A 15060-nucleotide genomic window follows, 5' to 3' on the forward strand; every position below is an offset into this window, starting at 1 on the left:
AGGTGAAATTAATTTAATAACATAGTTTACTTAACCTATAGGTCCAAAATATTATCATTTCGACACAGAGTCAATACATTACGAGCTACTAAGGCGATAACCTTACTCCTTCTCCCCTTATACTACGTCTTTGAAACCCAGTGTATTTTAGGCTTCAAGCCAGTCTCCGTTCGCACCGGAGGACATTCAAGCATGCAATCAGCCACATGTGGCTAGTGGCTGTCGCACCGCACAGCACAGGTCTCAAGGGACTCCACGCAAAGGGAGAGTTCCAGTTCAATGGGAAAATCTCAGGGAAATCTGCCTATGCTGGAGTTTTCCTCAAAGCCCAAGATGGAGGGAAGACAGTTTCCTCGAATGCTATTCAGGATTTTCAATAAATATACCCTCCTAAAATCTCAGAAACACGTCAGCCAGACTGAGACAACTGGCAGGGGAGAAGGCTGCAGGGTGTGGCCTTGGGCAAGCAGGGGTCCAGCCAACAGGCCTGTCGGCATCAGCCCTACCAGCACCAAGGCCCAGTATCTAACCTCATTGGTTTTTTTGGTATTTTTCCTTTTTTTTTTTAATACTTTTTTTTTTTTCATAATCCCTATGAGAAAGGCAGGATCTCTCCAGATTGAAAAAACAAACAACAACAACAACAACAACAAATGAGGGGCCAGGCCACTTAAATTACTTGCTACCAGACCTGGACCCAGAAACCACCCCTGCTCCCGGCTTCTTCAACAACCTGCTGGTCAGAAACAGCGTTAAGTCCACAGCAACCCCAGAGTAGATACCAAATAGGTCACTGAACAAGCGCCCACCTAATGACTTTTTTAAATAACATCTCCCTTTTGTAGAGAGCTGATGAGTTTCCAAAGCAGTTTTGTGCACATGTTTGGCTGTCACTAAGGAATAACACAAGACTGCCCTAAGAAATGTTCTGACGATGCCCAACTACAGCCCAGAAGGACTGGCTGGTCCAAGGTCCCCTCGGCCCCTTAGACGGCATCCAACCCCTTCCCACCACACAGGATGCCTCCCCTGAAGACACCGTTTTCTTTTAAAACAAAATTTTAAAAGGTCAAGACTCCTTAAAAAGGCGTTTTTGCTGTTTTCTCAAAGCCAGTGGGTAACCTAAGGGTCGGGTACAGTTTTAATCAATCACAAATGGGACGTCAGCGCCCTACCTTCCTCCAACCCCAGCCAACAAGGACTCTTCAAGAAGCCTGATGGCGTCCTCGGCCATCCAACGTCCTGGTTACAGTCAACGAGACTCCTCCCTTATTTATCAGATGTTCATGGACACACAGGTGGATTGATAGCGTAAACGTGTGTGCTGGGCCAAAGAAACCTTCCCTTTCCCGGCTTCCACCCTGGCTGGACTGGGAACAAAAAGAACAGCTACCTGTGGGGTCTGGCCTTTGATTTGTTTATTTTATACACTTCATGGTTTAGGCAAGCCTACCAGTTTGGGATTCCTTGGCTCTTCGTGACCAGCTAGAACACATGAGCTCCTCGGTCTTTAACTGGGCCAACCATTAAATAATAGCTATTTATAGCTACCACACTGACTTCCACACCAGGGAGAGGAACCTTCTCAGCCAACATACCTGAACATTGCTGAAAGCAACGCGGCAAAGGCCCAGACTTGCCTTCTAATAGCAAACAACCTGGGTCTCCAGGTAATTGATCACAATAACTCAAGAGTCCGGTTATACTTGAGAGAAGAATAAAGCATGTTCCTGATAAAGAAGCGGCTTCAAAATATCACCCCCGGAACCTGGAGTGCCATGAACACATTTCAAAATTCTTTCACTAGGCGATTTCAGAAGATCTGCACAACTCTTTGGGGAGGAAAAGAAAAATGGAAGCCCAGGGCATAGGAGGGCACCCACTACACAGTTCCTTGCAAGTACGACCTGAATCTGGGATTCCAGGGGACTGGTCCAGGGCTCTCCCACCTCGGTGAGGTGCTCCGCCATAAACAGGCACACCTAAGCCTCGTGACCGTCCCTGGGGACCAAGCATGGGGCGCAAGTCCCCACTTTCACAAGAGGTGAATTGAATTTTGACCTTCCCTTTATTCAACCATTATTCCAAGTAGAGTCCTCCTAAGGAAGTCCTGCCACAACCAAATCTGTCTTTTCCCACAAAGGATGAACCCAGTTGATGCATAAGCAGTCCCTGACTACTGGGGCCTGGGGACCTCTGATGCATAAGCAGTCCCTGACTACTGGGGCCTGGGGACCTCTGAAGCATACCAGGTCACCTTTCTCACTAGAATCCAAAGCTCAAGGTCAGCACGCTTCTGGCCCCGAAGGTGCTGGATTATTTCTAGGACACGACTGGGATGCTCTTGACGGCAGCCATGACGGGGTCCTGCATTGCCCAAGTTCTCGAGTTCTCGGATGCAAAAGGAAGCCAGCCAAGACCCCTGCCTGCACCCAGCAGGCGGCCTCCTCCTCAGTGTGACACACCCACGCCCTCCGCCCTCCCTGCAGAACCCCCAGAGGAAGCCGCCAGCGCTCCGAAGAGGGGGGAGACGAGGGAGAGCAGGAGGGGGAAAGAGAAGCAGAGGGAAAGCCGCAGCGGCGTGCCCTTACTTTTCTGGCAGCGGTTGGTGGTCCAGCAGCGATAGTTGTACTCGTTGTTGATGGTCGTCTTCTCGCACAAGGGCTTCTCCTCCATCGTCCCCGGACACAGGTCCCCGCACTCCTTCGGGGGCTTGTTCCCCACGATGTAGTTATTGGACACGGCATCCAGGATCAGGGACCAGTCCACCGTGGAGAGGTAACAGAGGTCGGCATTCTTCTCAATCCTGATGGCCCCCCGGGTGATGTTCCTCAGATTGTAAAGTCCGATATCCTTGAGATTGGTCATCTCAAAGATGACCAGGGCATAGTTGTAGAAGAGTTTCCAGCCGCGGATGACCGTGAGGTTGGGGAAGAGGTCCCCGAGGCTCTCGAGGCCGGCCACGCGGAACAGCAGCAGGTACTCGGTGATGACCGTGAGCTTGGGGAAACGGTAGCTGCGGTAGTCCTCTGCCTTGGAGATGAGCAGGATGTGGAGGTAGCCTTCGATCACCGTGCAGTTCTCCAGGCGCTTTAGCTGCTGATAGTCATTGCGGATGTCAATGCCCGGCCCGCAGACTGAGGGGAGACAAGAGGGCAAGGGCGGGACATGTCTGAGTTACAAGGAAATCATTTTCTGAACTATTTCCCAACCCACGATGTGGCCCTTTTTTCAGGACACCTAAATTATGACAATTAAGGTGAGGAGACCCATTCTTCGCCAGGGACTAACGTTAGGTATGGGGTACCTGCGGCCATTCACGGCGCGTCTGCACTGGGCCAGATGTCGTGCAACATCCTCAGGGACCGTGGCGAGGGTCATCCCCACCCTGCTTATGTATAAACCACAGCTTAGAGCCCAGGGTCACACAGAAGCACAGACGAGAGTCAAGGTCGCACAGTCAAAGCTCTGCACCTGCCAGGCTGCACACCCCCACCCCTCTGCTTCCTGCATGGCCCCGGTGCCCAAAGTCTGAACAAACAGCTCAGCAGCCACAGAACAACAACCTACTGCTGCAGCCAGCCACAAGGACCCCAAGCAATGAAGTCTGCACGGGAGAACAGTCACTGTGACCTACAAAGCAAGGACCGAAAGAAGCAAGTTCTCACATTTCTTGCTACCATCTGACACGGGTCAGGTGGCCTTGCGTTCTTCCCCAGTACTGTATGAATATAGATACAAAGCCTAACCCAACAGAGAGGCAGGAACGTGTGATTTCTATGGATAAAAGAGGTATGCCATCCCTATTTCAAAAAAATTATTTTATTAAGCAAGAAAACAAGCTTCCTATAGAGAGGTTTGGTAAAAGATGGCAGAAAGACAGTAAAAATCATCCGTATCTCCACATCCAAAGATAATCACTATTACCAGTGCCTATACCAGTGATCCTTTCTCCAGAAGTATTTTAATTAAAGTAAAGGCAATCAGAAAAGATTTCCTTCCTGCACTTAATATGAACATTTCACCAAGTCAATAGATGTCCTTCTATGTTACCACTTGAAGGAGACAGTAATTCTAGGGTACAAATATGCACCATGAGTTATTTTATTTTTTTTACTTATTCATTTGAGAGAGAAAGAGAAAGAGCATGGGCAGAGGGAGAAGCAGAGGGAGAGGGGAAAGCAGATCATCTCCAGCTGATTTCACACTGAGCCCAGAGTCTGATGTGGGGCTCGATGGCAAGACCCCAAGATCATGACCCGAGCCGAGACCAAGAGTCAGATGCTCAACAACTGAGCCACCCAGACACCCCTGATTCTTTTATTTTTCTTAAACCAACCCCCTATCTTTGGATATTTAGTTTATCTCCAGTTTTTCACATCATAAACACCACTCCAGTGAATATTCTCGGCAAATGTCCAAGACTATTTTCTTGGGATAAATCCCTAGGTGTAGAACTGCTGGACCAAGACATCTGCAGATCTGAAGAGCTTTTGATACAACAGCCTTGATACTGGAGACTTTATTTTTAAAATACTAGACACGTACACAGACCCACAGACACAAACCTTGGTTAATATCCTTTCTTACAATTTAATAATCCCAAGCCTTCCATTAAAGCTTCTCAGACGGAGTCAAGTTTTCTGATGGATGTAATTCATTAATTTTTGGAGCACTCAACACGTAGGACGCTGTAAGAGAGTCAAAGAAGCCGTGTCTGCCCTCTGAGGAGGCTCACGGTGAAGGACACAAGCTAAGACCCATGACAAACAATTGTCATATGAGGCAGAAGGTAGTCAGTGGTGTACACAGTGCAAATCCACTGTAGATGGGAATGGAACTAAGCAGGACAGATGGGGTAGCCTTGGAGCTTCCTGTAAAGAAGGTCCTTTCTACTGGAGTGCCCAGGAAAGCTCTGGCTCCTATAGGATTTAAAAACTGAGTATTAAGGGGCAACCTGGGTGGCTCAGTCAATTAAGTGTCTGCCTTCGGCTCAGGTCATGATCCCAGGGTCCTAGGATCGAGCCCCATATTGGGTTCCCTGGTTGGTGGGGAGTCTGTTTCTCCCTCTGACCCTCCTCCGTCTCGTGCTTGCTCTCTCTCTCAAATAAATAAATAAAAACCACTACAAAAAAAATAAAACTGGGTATCAACATTCCAGAGGCCAGAGAAAAGGGAGAACAAGATACACTCAAGGGCCAGCGACGCTGATGGCTAGGGGTGTAGAGAAGAGCAGAAAAAATGAGTTCGGTAGAATCCAAGTCATAAAAGGTCACAGGTGGGGGATGGAAACTTTCATCTCAGGAATGAGGCCCCTCTCAAGACTCCTGAGTGAAAGAGAAGTCCAAAGGAGGCCTTTTTTGGGAAGAATATTCTGGTATAAGACAGTACAAGACAGAATCGAAGTGGAGCAGGTGAGGGAAAAGGGGAGAGAGGTCCAGCGGGGCTTAGAGCCATAGACACAAATTGGACAGAGACTGGCAGGCAGGGAATGGGGTCCAGGAGACCCAAGAGCTGAGGAGTGGGCAGCTCTAGCTTGAGAACCTAGAACCTCACACCTCACTTGGTCCAACTGCCTTCTTTCACTGATGAGAAAATGAAGCCTCTACAACAGAGAAGAGAATGGGAGAACCAGCACTCTGAGAACGTCTGAGAACATTCCATGCCGGACAAAGGCTATGAAGAAAGCTTTGTTTCATCTTGTTTTACCTCATGGGAGCCTTTCAGTAGCATCCCACACTACATAGTATCATCGCCACTTTGAAGATGAGGAAGCAGATCTGGAGAAGTGGAACTTGACCCATGGTTTCTGGATTACCCCAGCTCTCAGCATCCTCACCAACGGGTCACCCCCAAACCACTCTGACGAAGCTTCTGCCCCAATCATGATACTGAAGCACTCTTTGCAGAGCCCCTGATGACGTTATCAAAGCCAATGACTGGTCCCTGTCCTCCTGTGACTTGACCCTTTCAGCCACTTGACATCGCCTCCTTCCCAAGGGCTCTCTGATTCCACACACTCCTTCACCCCTCTTCTCCCACCTGACCTCTAAATGCTGCTCTCTGGCCTTAGCCTCCCCTTCTCTGTCCTCTCACGTGGACGGTGGCCTCCTGTGCCACCCACACACTGCTTGTCAACTGCATACCGTTGGGGCAGCTACAGAGTTGACACCCATCTGCCTACTCAACGTCTCCATTTAGGTGTCTAATAACTCTTTCCCTTCCCCCCAAAAAATCCGCCTCCGGCGCTCTCATAGCTCAGTGGGTGGCATTCCCATTCTCTGACTTGCACGTGTCGAAAATGAAAGGGTCATTCCTGATTCTTGTCTCCCCTCACGCTGCACATGCCCAGTCCTCTTGGGCCTTGTGCTAACTGCAGTGCCAGACAGAGAGACATACACTTTATGTTCTTACATACACGTAGAATCGAAAAAAGCCAAATGCGTAGAAAAGATGAGCTAGAATGGTAGTTTGTCAGGGGCTAGGAGGTGGGGGGAATAAGGAGCTGCTGGTCAAAGGGTACAGACTCTTAGCTCAAAGATAAATACGATCTAGGGCTCGCCTGGCACAGCGTGGAGACTAGAACTGACAATACGGTATTCTTGGAAGTTGTTAGAGGAGTTGATCTTAAATGTTATCTCCACACGCACACACAAATTAAATTACACTGATGTAAGAGGATGGAGGTGTTTACTAACTTTATCATGGTAATCATTTTGTAATGTATACACGTATCTAATTATCACATTGTACACCTTAAACTTACATTAATGCCAGTAATATCTCAGAGAAGCTGAAAAAAACAGCCCTCTTGGCACCAGGTCCCAAGCCTATGGGGAACTGGGGCATTGCGCCCACCATGACGCCCTACTTCTTCAGGCCACTGTTCCTCGTCCGCCCTGTTCATGTCCCTCCTAATGCATGTCTGCTCTCTTCGGGCCCTCTTCTCACCCCAGGGTCTCTCCCTCTGATCTCTCCCCCTGCAGTGGCGGCTCCAGGAGGAGAGGGAGTTACTGTCCATCCCCCCCCCCCCTGTGATGCCCCCAGGGCCTGAAGCAGTACTTGGTGCCTGGTGTTCACACCATTAATTCACATGTGGAATGAATACATTGTTCCACATCTGCCTCTCCCCACTGTTCTAACCTTGATCTGAGCCACTGTCATCTCCAGCCTCGTCTAGAGCAACACCTTCCCCAGGGTCCAGCCTCCGTCCCCCCGTCCGTCGCTGATCCAGCACCACTGCACAGGGGCTCATCCCTGTCGACTTCTACCTCAGCTGCTGGAATGGTCTTGCTTCACACGCTGTGGCACCAAGCTCCGTCCTCCTCATCCCCTGCTGACTGGGGTGCTTCTCCAGTCACACGGATGCCCCCCACCCCATTCTCATCCTGTGGCTCTCTATTCTCACGTCATCTCATCAGAGCTTTGAGGGTCCCCCTCAACTGCCTCCTCCCCATTTCCCTATAGTTACCATTTTTATAGCACTTTTCATGTGTGACAAGAGTTGGGACCTGAAAGGACGTATTAGGTTGAGTGATCACTGTCTAGGACCCTCACTGAAATTAGAGGCTCTATACTGTTTGCGTTCTGCCTGTCTCCCTGTCTCCCAACATCCGGGCATACAGCAGCTTCCAGGAAGACAGGCTGCCCAACCGGGGCCATGAGGAACCTAAAGTGGAACAGAAAGCCTCTCGGGTATTTGCCACCAAAGTACCCTCAAAACCAGGGAATACCACCCAACAATAGCTTCAGGTCAGGGACTCATCATGGAAGTCTTTTTTTTTTTTTTTTTGCTTTTATGCTATTTGTGTTTTCCTAAGCCCAACCTAAAGTTCTGTAGTCCTTCTGTGTCATCATCAAGTAAGTGTATTAGTTAGCTCTTAAATGATGAACGTACGTACGTGTAGAGGAGTGCTTGGAGGGCATCTAGCATTGCCTCCAGTGTGTGTCTGATCATACTGTACGGTGTTAGGCAACTGTTTGTTTGCTATCCTTTCCCACGGACCAGAAAATTCAGTACCGGCAAAAGAGCATGAAGACTCCTAACCAAAGTTTGCCAACCTTTCATACTGTCATCAAAACAGACCCTAGGAAAGAATCGGCTTCCCTCTGCCTCCCGTTCCCTGCCTGTGTAGACCACTCAGTTAACAAGCCACATGACAGAGCTGGAATGGACAGATTCTTCAAGTGAAAGAACCGTCTCCCCATGGGACACTCTCCCCCCACTGGCAGAAGAAAAGAAGAAAAAAAAAAAGGAGGAAGAAACTAACCACTTGCTCCTAAAGAGAAGACAAGCCCAAGCCACAATGTTCGAGGCAGGTCCCGGCCACCAGCTGTTTTGGATTCTGTTCGTGATACTGTCAGCCTTTGGGGTATTTTGTGATAGGAACAGAAAAAGGAAAACCCAGCTGGACCAGGAATGATAACACAGCCTTCAAAAGGCACAAGCCACAAACAGGAAAGAGAATACAACATGCTTCATTGGTGCCGTGAAATGATACAAGCACCGAAGGAGTAAATATTCCACGCAGCACATGAGAGAGAGACACACCCTTGCTACTACTCACTGATGATTAAAAGGAAATTGCAAAACACTGTTTCTCCCTTTTCAAAGCAACAGATAACCCAAAACTCGACTTGAAGGAAGGCACTGGAATGGGAGCTCTCAGGCCAGCCCTCAAAAAATCATCGAAGCTTATGGAGATGAAGGCAAACAGGAAGCAGAGGGAAAGAACACACTGGAAGGTAGGGCCAGCAGGCCTGGGCAGCAGGCCCAAAGCCAGCGACCAGGAACGGCAAAACGAAACAGATGGAAGACCGCCAGTGCGGAGCAGAGGGCCCAGGAAGGGATGTGCATGGGAGGCGCAGGGTGGCCTGGTACCCAAGCCAGGCCCCCTTGGAGGCAGGTAGGCAGGTGAGGGCCTGGGAGGTAGAATCACTTCCCCCAAAATAAGATTTTTTTTTAAGATTTTATTTATTTATTTGACAGACAGAGATCACAAGGAGGCAGAGAGGGAGGCAGAGAGAGAGGGGGGAAGCAGGCTCCCTGCTCAGCAGAGAGTCCGATGCGGGGCTCCATCCCAGGACCCTGAGATCATGACCCGAGCCAAAGGCAGAGGCTTTAACCCACTGAGCCACCCAGGTGCCCCTAAAATAAGATTTTTAAAATTAAGTCTTTCAGTTGAAAGGACACTGCTCCCAATAAATTCCTACATATTTTTTTAAAACATAAAGGTAGAATTTCTGCTCTAGGGACTTAAGTGAATGGAAAAAACAAACTATACATATTTGGGAAATAAAATCCTAAGATCTGCTACTATGAGAAGGGTTAATAACAAGCAGTTACCTGAGAAAACCCCCAAAAGAGAAGCTGCGTATCTAAGGATATGGAAAAGCTATAGAAGGAATTCAGTAACGGCTTCCGTATATGCTCTACGCTAAACACAGTCTTGTGTCCTGAAAAGGAGAAACGGGATGGGTCCGAGTCCTCAGGGCCATTTACAGGCTCCTGCCCCCAAGAAGTGAGGTACCCTTCCAAAGCCTGAAAAATGAGCTGTTCACACAGGTACCCTAAGGAAGCTGTCTAAAAGATCAGAGGTGTGCTTTTGTGTTCCTGTGGCCAGCACTGAGCTTTAAGCAATGTTACTACATAAATTAAACATTCCTTAAAAACATTCAACCATTCCATTGCCCCGAACTAAATATTAACAACACACAACAAAGGGGGAAATGAACAAATTTGTTAATTAGCCTCTGACACCCAATTCCATGAAAGATGATCAGAGGTAGTTACCTAATAAAAAATGTTTTTAAATCTAATCAACTCTTCTTGAAAATATGGGGCAGTCTTAACTCACAGATGGAAATAACAGACATTGGGAAGCATCATTAGCATTTTACTACAGGTCTGTAGGCAGAGAGTAAAACGTTAGTCAACCAGTTGTCACCTCTGGTTCTTGGTGGTAAAGTTCAATACAACATGACCATTCCCTTCCCCCACCCCGACACTGGCCCTCTATACAAGTTCTTTACGTTCCATAAAATGAATTCTTTGGAACCAGTAAGTTAGCACTCTAAAACCCTGGACTCTGTGAAAGCCACGCTCGTTTAAGAGGTTAGGAGAGGATTCATGTGTATTCATGTGAGTCCAAAATTCATGTGAATTTTGGACAAGCAGACAGAGCAACCACCTCTCTCCTCAGCCAGGGCCAAATTAAGTGAGGTAAAAGTTTTAACAGGTCAATGAAAAGGGCTGCAGGACTACAAAGACGGGGGCCCACAACTCCCCATCTCTAGGGAGGTCAGGAAGCCATCTCAGAGGAGGGAATCCCTGAGGATGGTCTGAAAAAACAAGCAGGGTCTTGCCAGGAAAGGCAAGGGGGCAGGGTGTCAGGCGGCGGGAGGGGCTGTCCACCTCTGGCTGCTGGATCCGCAGCCCCTAGTCCCTGGGCACACAGGGAAGGGGAGGCATGGCTTTGTCCCTGCCCACTCCTTCCCTGCCCGCAAGGAACCAAAAAATCAGAAATGCGGGGGGGGGGGGGGGGGGGGAGGACAATGTTGTGATAACAAACACTATGGATATTCCAGAGTTTGTTAGAGTAGAATTTTCTATGTAAGTGTAAATAGACACAATTCATGTTAAGCCTTTTTTATCTTCATGTGTCAAGGAGAATGTGTTTACATTGTACATGTAATTGATATGTTACTAGCCAGGCAAGCAGTCCCTACCACCTGACAAACCCTCCACAGCTAAGGACAGTCCTAAGAATGCAAGGGATTGCATGGTGCAGGTGACTTTCCAAACAGAAATTAAAAATTAAGTGTATTTTTCAAGGCGCAAATTGTCCTCCACTGGCCCGTGGAAGAGCCATCTCTATCACACATATAAACATCATCTAAAAACCCATTCACACATAAGATGTAGCCCTGAAGGCTCCAGAGCGCTAACAGAGCGCGCTACAATGTGGCAAAGAATTCATAAAGCGGGCTGAGATGTTTACATCCTGCCTCTCCAATGAAGAAATGGAAACTTCACTGGGAAATACTTCAAAGACTGGAGGGAACATAAGCCCCAGTGTCCCCAACACATAAAGCATCTGGAACTTCAGAGATGGGTACAGAACGAAGCCGTCTTTGCTCCGATGGAAGAACACCTATTTTCCTGGGTCTTCATGAAAACAACTTTGCTTGCTCTCATGGTGATTCCAAACTCCTTTCTGATCTTAAACTATCGAAAGTCCAATATTCTAAGTCTCTATATTTTAAATCATCTTTATTTATAAGAGCCCTGAATCCTTTTTAACTATTCCCAGTCCCAATGGTTGGTTCCTTTTTAAAAAATATTCTACTTAGGGGCACCTGGGTGGCTCAGAGGGTTAAGCCTCTACCTTCGGCTCAGGTCATGATCTCAGGGTCCTGGAATCAAGCCCCACATTGGGCCCTCTGTTCACCAGGGGGGCTACTTCCCTGCCCCCCCCCAACCCTGCCTGCCTCTCTACCTGCTTGTAATCTCTCTGTGTCAAATAAATAAAATCTTTAAAAAAATATTTATTCATATGAGAAAGAGAGAGAGAGAGAGTGGAGGGTTGAAGGGGTGTAGGGAGAGGGAGAAGCAGACTACCTGCTGAGTAGGGACTCTGAGATCCCAGGACTCTGAGATCATGATCTAAGCAGAAGGCAGATGCTTAACCAACTGAGCCCCCCAGGTCCCCCAGCTGGTTGCCTTTTTTTTTTTTTTTAAGATTTTATTTATTTATTTGACAGACAGAAATCACAAGCACGTGGAGAGGCAGGCAGAGAGAGAAGGAAGGGAAGCAGGCTCTCCATTGAGCAGAGAGCCCGATGCGGGGCTTGATGCGGGGCTCGATCCTAGGACCCTGGGATCATGACCTGAGCTGAGGGCTGGTTGCCTTTTTGATGAAAGGGCACACAAGGACTAGACTCCCTTGGTTATACCTCCCACCCACTACCAGCCACTCAGCCCCCCATGGGCCCAGTGGGAGCTGCATCAGGCTTTGCTGCCAGGCCTCCCAGGGAAGCACCACCACCAGGCAGGCAAGTGCAGGCCAGGCTGCACCCTGAACCACCAAACAGGGAATCTGTGCAGCCAGTGGATGGCGCTATGGGTCCCGGTGGGCTAGAGGAGGGGAGCTACAGAGCCAGGAGGAGGCAAGTCCAGAAGCTGCAGCCTGACCTGGAAAATACAGGCTCCTCCTGCCGCCTTCTCCCCTCTCTCTTGACTTTGGGTTTTCTGCTCAGAACCAGGCTAACCTTCCAAATAAAAGTCAGCCCTGTGGCCCCCATCCTATCTCACCGGCTTTTATAGAACGCGTTACATCATTCCAGTTCACATCCTCATTTCAAAAATATTATAAAATGTTCCAGTTACCTCGAGTGACCCATACTCTTGCAATTAGCCCGTTATCTACACAAACTCATTACCCGGGTACGAGTCCCCCTCCCCTGCTCCCCCTGCACCAGGCTGCACGTCTTCACGGATCTGGTGTCTCTGGAAAGGTCTGTCTCTGGAACTGTTGAGGACTTTTAGTTGATTTGGGGCTTTTGTCAGAGGGGAGGGGACGCCCTGCCACTTGGCATGAGGTCAGCCGTTTCCCTGCTCTGTGCCTCAGTTTCCCCACAATTCAGATGCAGGTTTGGGACTATATTTATTTAGTCCTCCCACAAATACTGATAAAACACCTACAGCATGCAGATATATACTTCCCCGGGGCTCAGAAGTCAGCAGGGAACAAAATCAACATATTATTCCTGCCCTCCTGGAGTGGCTTGTCCTGGCGGGGCCCTAAAACCAGCACACCCCATGTCTCTAACACAGACTCCCAGGTTCACCTGCCGCCACACGAATGGAGTCAGCACCACAGGCCTGATGCACACTCAGCTGCTCCTGCTGCATGTCCCAAGAGTCAACACATCCCTACAGCAAAGAGCCATCACAGGAAACATGACAGGACACCGGATCTCTGATGCCCAGAGACAGCTGTCCTGAGACAAGCAAGTCTCACCAAAAGGAACACACACCAGGAGCTGCTGATGGCAGCTGGGGCCACGTGGAACTGGGGGAGGGGGCGGCAGAGACTGAAGCAGCGGAGAAGAAAGGGGAGGGAGCGGTCCGAGGAGAGCAGGAAGAGAACCAAAGCCTGGCCTCTGGAGAAGGACAAAGGGAACAGCGCCTGGAACAGAAGGTGCTAAAGAAACCAACGGGGAAAACCCCAGACAGATGCATGGCCTCAGCCCTCACAAAGAGACAGAACGACCATGGAGGAGCCTGGGCATGAATACCATAAAAATAAGGACTTTGGGGGTGGTCATCCTGGTAGTGGTCAGTAACTAAACAAAAATAGAGAGGACTGCACACCCATGTCCATAGCGGCATCATTCCCAAGGGCCGAAAGGAGGAAGCAACTCAAGTGTCCACTGATGGATGGACGGAAACACAAAATGTGGTCTATTCATACCAGGAATATTATTTGGTCTTAAAAAGGAAGGGACTTCAGACACCTGCTACAGCACAAAGGAACCTGGAGGACCCCTTGCTGAGTGAAATTAGCCAGGACAGAAGTATAAATATTGTATGATTCCACTAGCTACAGTGGTCCGATTCACAGAGATGGAAAGCAGAATGGCACGTGCAGGGCGTGAGAAGCAGGGAGGGGGAGTTGTTGGTTAACGGGTGCAGGGTCTCCTCTTTTCCAGATGAAGAGAGTTCTGGAGATTGGCTGTGCCACAATGCGAATGCACTTAACAGGACTGTACACTGAAAACTGGTTAAGATGGTGAATTTCATGTTATGTGTATTTGACCACACTTTTTTTTCTTTCAAGAAGAAGGGAAAGCTTTCACTGTATTTTATTCTGCCCCTTCAGTGGGTCACACAACAGTAAACGGAGAGCTAAAGACAGGCCGTGCTGCCCATCCACCAGCGAGGCCCAAGGAGAGCCCAGCAGGAACGAAAGCAGGCTCCTGGACAGGCGGGGCATTCAGAACACTGCCTCCAGGCCAGGCATGGCTGTGGGGTGGCACCCAGCCAGACCTCGGGGCACAAAGAGCAGGTCTCAGCAAGAGTCCCGCACAGACTCCCCAGGGAAAATGGCTCTGAGCACTTGCGGCAGGTGTAAGTGGTCACACAGATGGACGCCCGTGTGCCCCTCCCTAGGGAGTGCAGAAGCTAAAACCCCCATGCAAGTCACCACCTCTTCAAATGAGCCTGTGGCTGACCCTCATGATCTGATAGAACCCAAAGGCAGAATCGCCCTTGCTCCATTTGCTCCATCTTCTAGCTCTGGGTGTCGGCAAGTTGTATCTTATGGCCAGATACGGCTGTACCTCCACACAGCTCTTTGCCTTGTAAGATGCGGTAGAGGAAGCATGACAAGGGGGAATCACACTCCAGCCTGTCCACGCCACCCCCTCCCATTATCACTCCCACTCTTGTGAAGGTCTTTGTACCCTCTATCATATCTGCATTTATTACTCGGCTCCAACACCTCCAGAGAGGTATTTTTTCCACTCTGTTCTTACCCAGGCATCTGGAGGCCGATGCATCCCTGACTCCTTCACTGAGGTATGCTGTAATTTCTACCAAGACCATGTACCCTCTGCATTTGGGTTTTCTCCATCCATGCCTCGGGGGTGTCCACCCACCAGCCTGGTCAGTGGCCCATTGAGGCCACTCTCGCTGTCCTGGCAGGAGAGGATATCCTGAACCATGCCCTCCCAGACCTCCTCCCAAAAGATCAGTTAAACCTCTCGCTCAATCCCACCCTGCTCTAGCTAATAGCCCAAAACCCAAGCGACCCAGTAGCAACATTCCCTACTGCACTCCAGCAGTCTTATCAACCAAAGTCAGAATAAAAGAAACACACTGCTGTAGTATGAAGCCATGGGTCATAAGCCTTAAGCCATCCTAACCCACAAGGACTTGTGATTTTTTTGGATTTTTTTTCCCTTAGGATTTTTTTTTTTTAATTGGTAGATCGTGGGGACACTAGACTTGATCTACAGTGCCTTGTTAAAATCTCATCACACCCTTGATGAGCTACA

The 15060-nt window shown here is 49.0% G+C and overlaps 1 protein-coding gene and 1 long non-coding RNA gene across 2 annotated transcripts in view; both read right to left on the bottom strand.

Annotated features, from left to right (window-relative positions):
• IGF1R (insulin like growth factor 1 receptor) overlaps positions 1-15060 on the bottom strand; it is a 301355-nt gene that overhangs the window by 245127 nt on the left and 41168 nt on the right. The window contains exon 2 of the mRNA XM_032342166.1: positions 2592-3137. Within this exon, the coding sequence (XP_032198057.1) occupies positions 2592-3137 (546 nt within the window). The remainder of the gene's footprint in view (positions 1-2591; positions 3138-15060) is intronic.
• Positions 529-2577, bottom strand: LOC116590429. Its single transcript, XR_004285607.1, has 2 exons — positions 2237-2577; positions 529-2194 (listed from the first exon to the last, which is right to left on the bottom strand). It is a non-coding gene; the product is annotated as an uncharacterized LOC116590429 (long non-coding RNA).

Source organism: Mustela erminea, chromosome 5, assembly GCF_009829155.1.
Source record: "Mustela erminea isolate mMusErm1 chromosome 5, mMusErm1.Pri, whole genome shotgun sequence".
NCBI classification, from domain to species: Eukaryota; Metazoa; Chordata; class Mammalia; order Carnivora; family Mustelidae; genus Mustela; species Mustela erminea.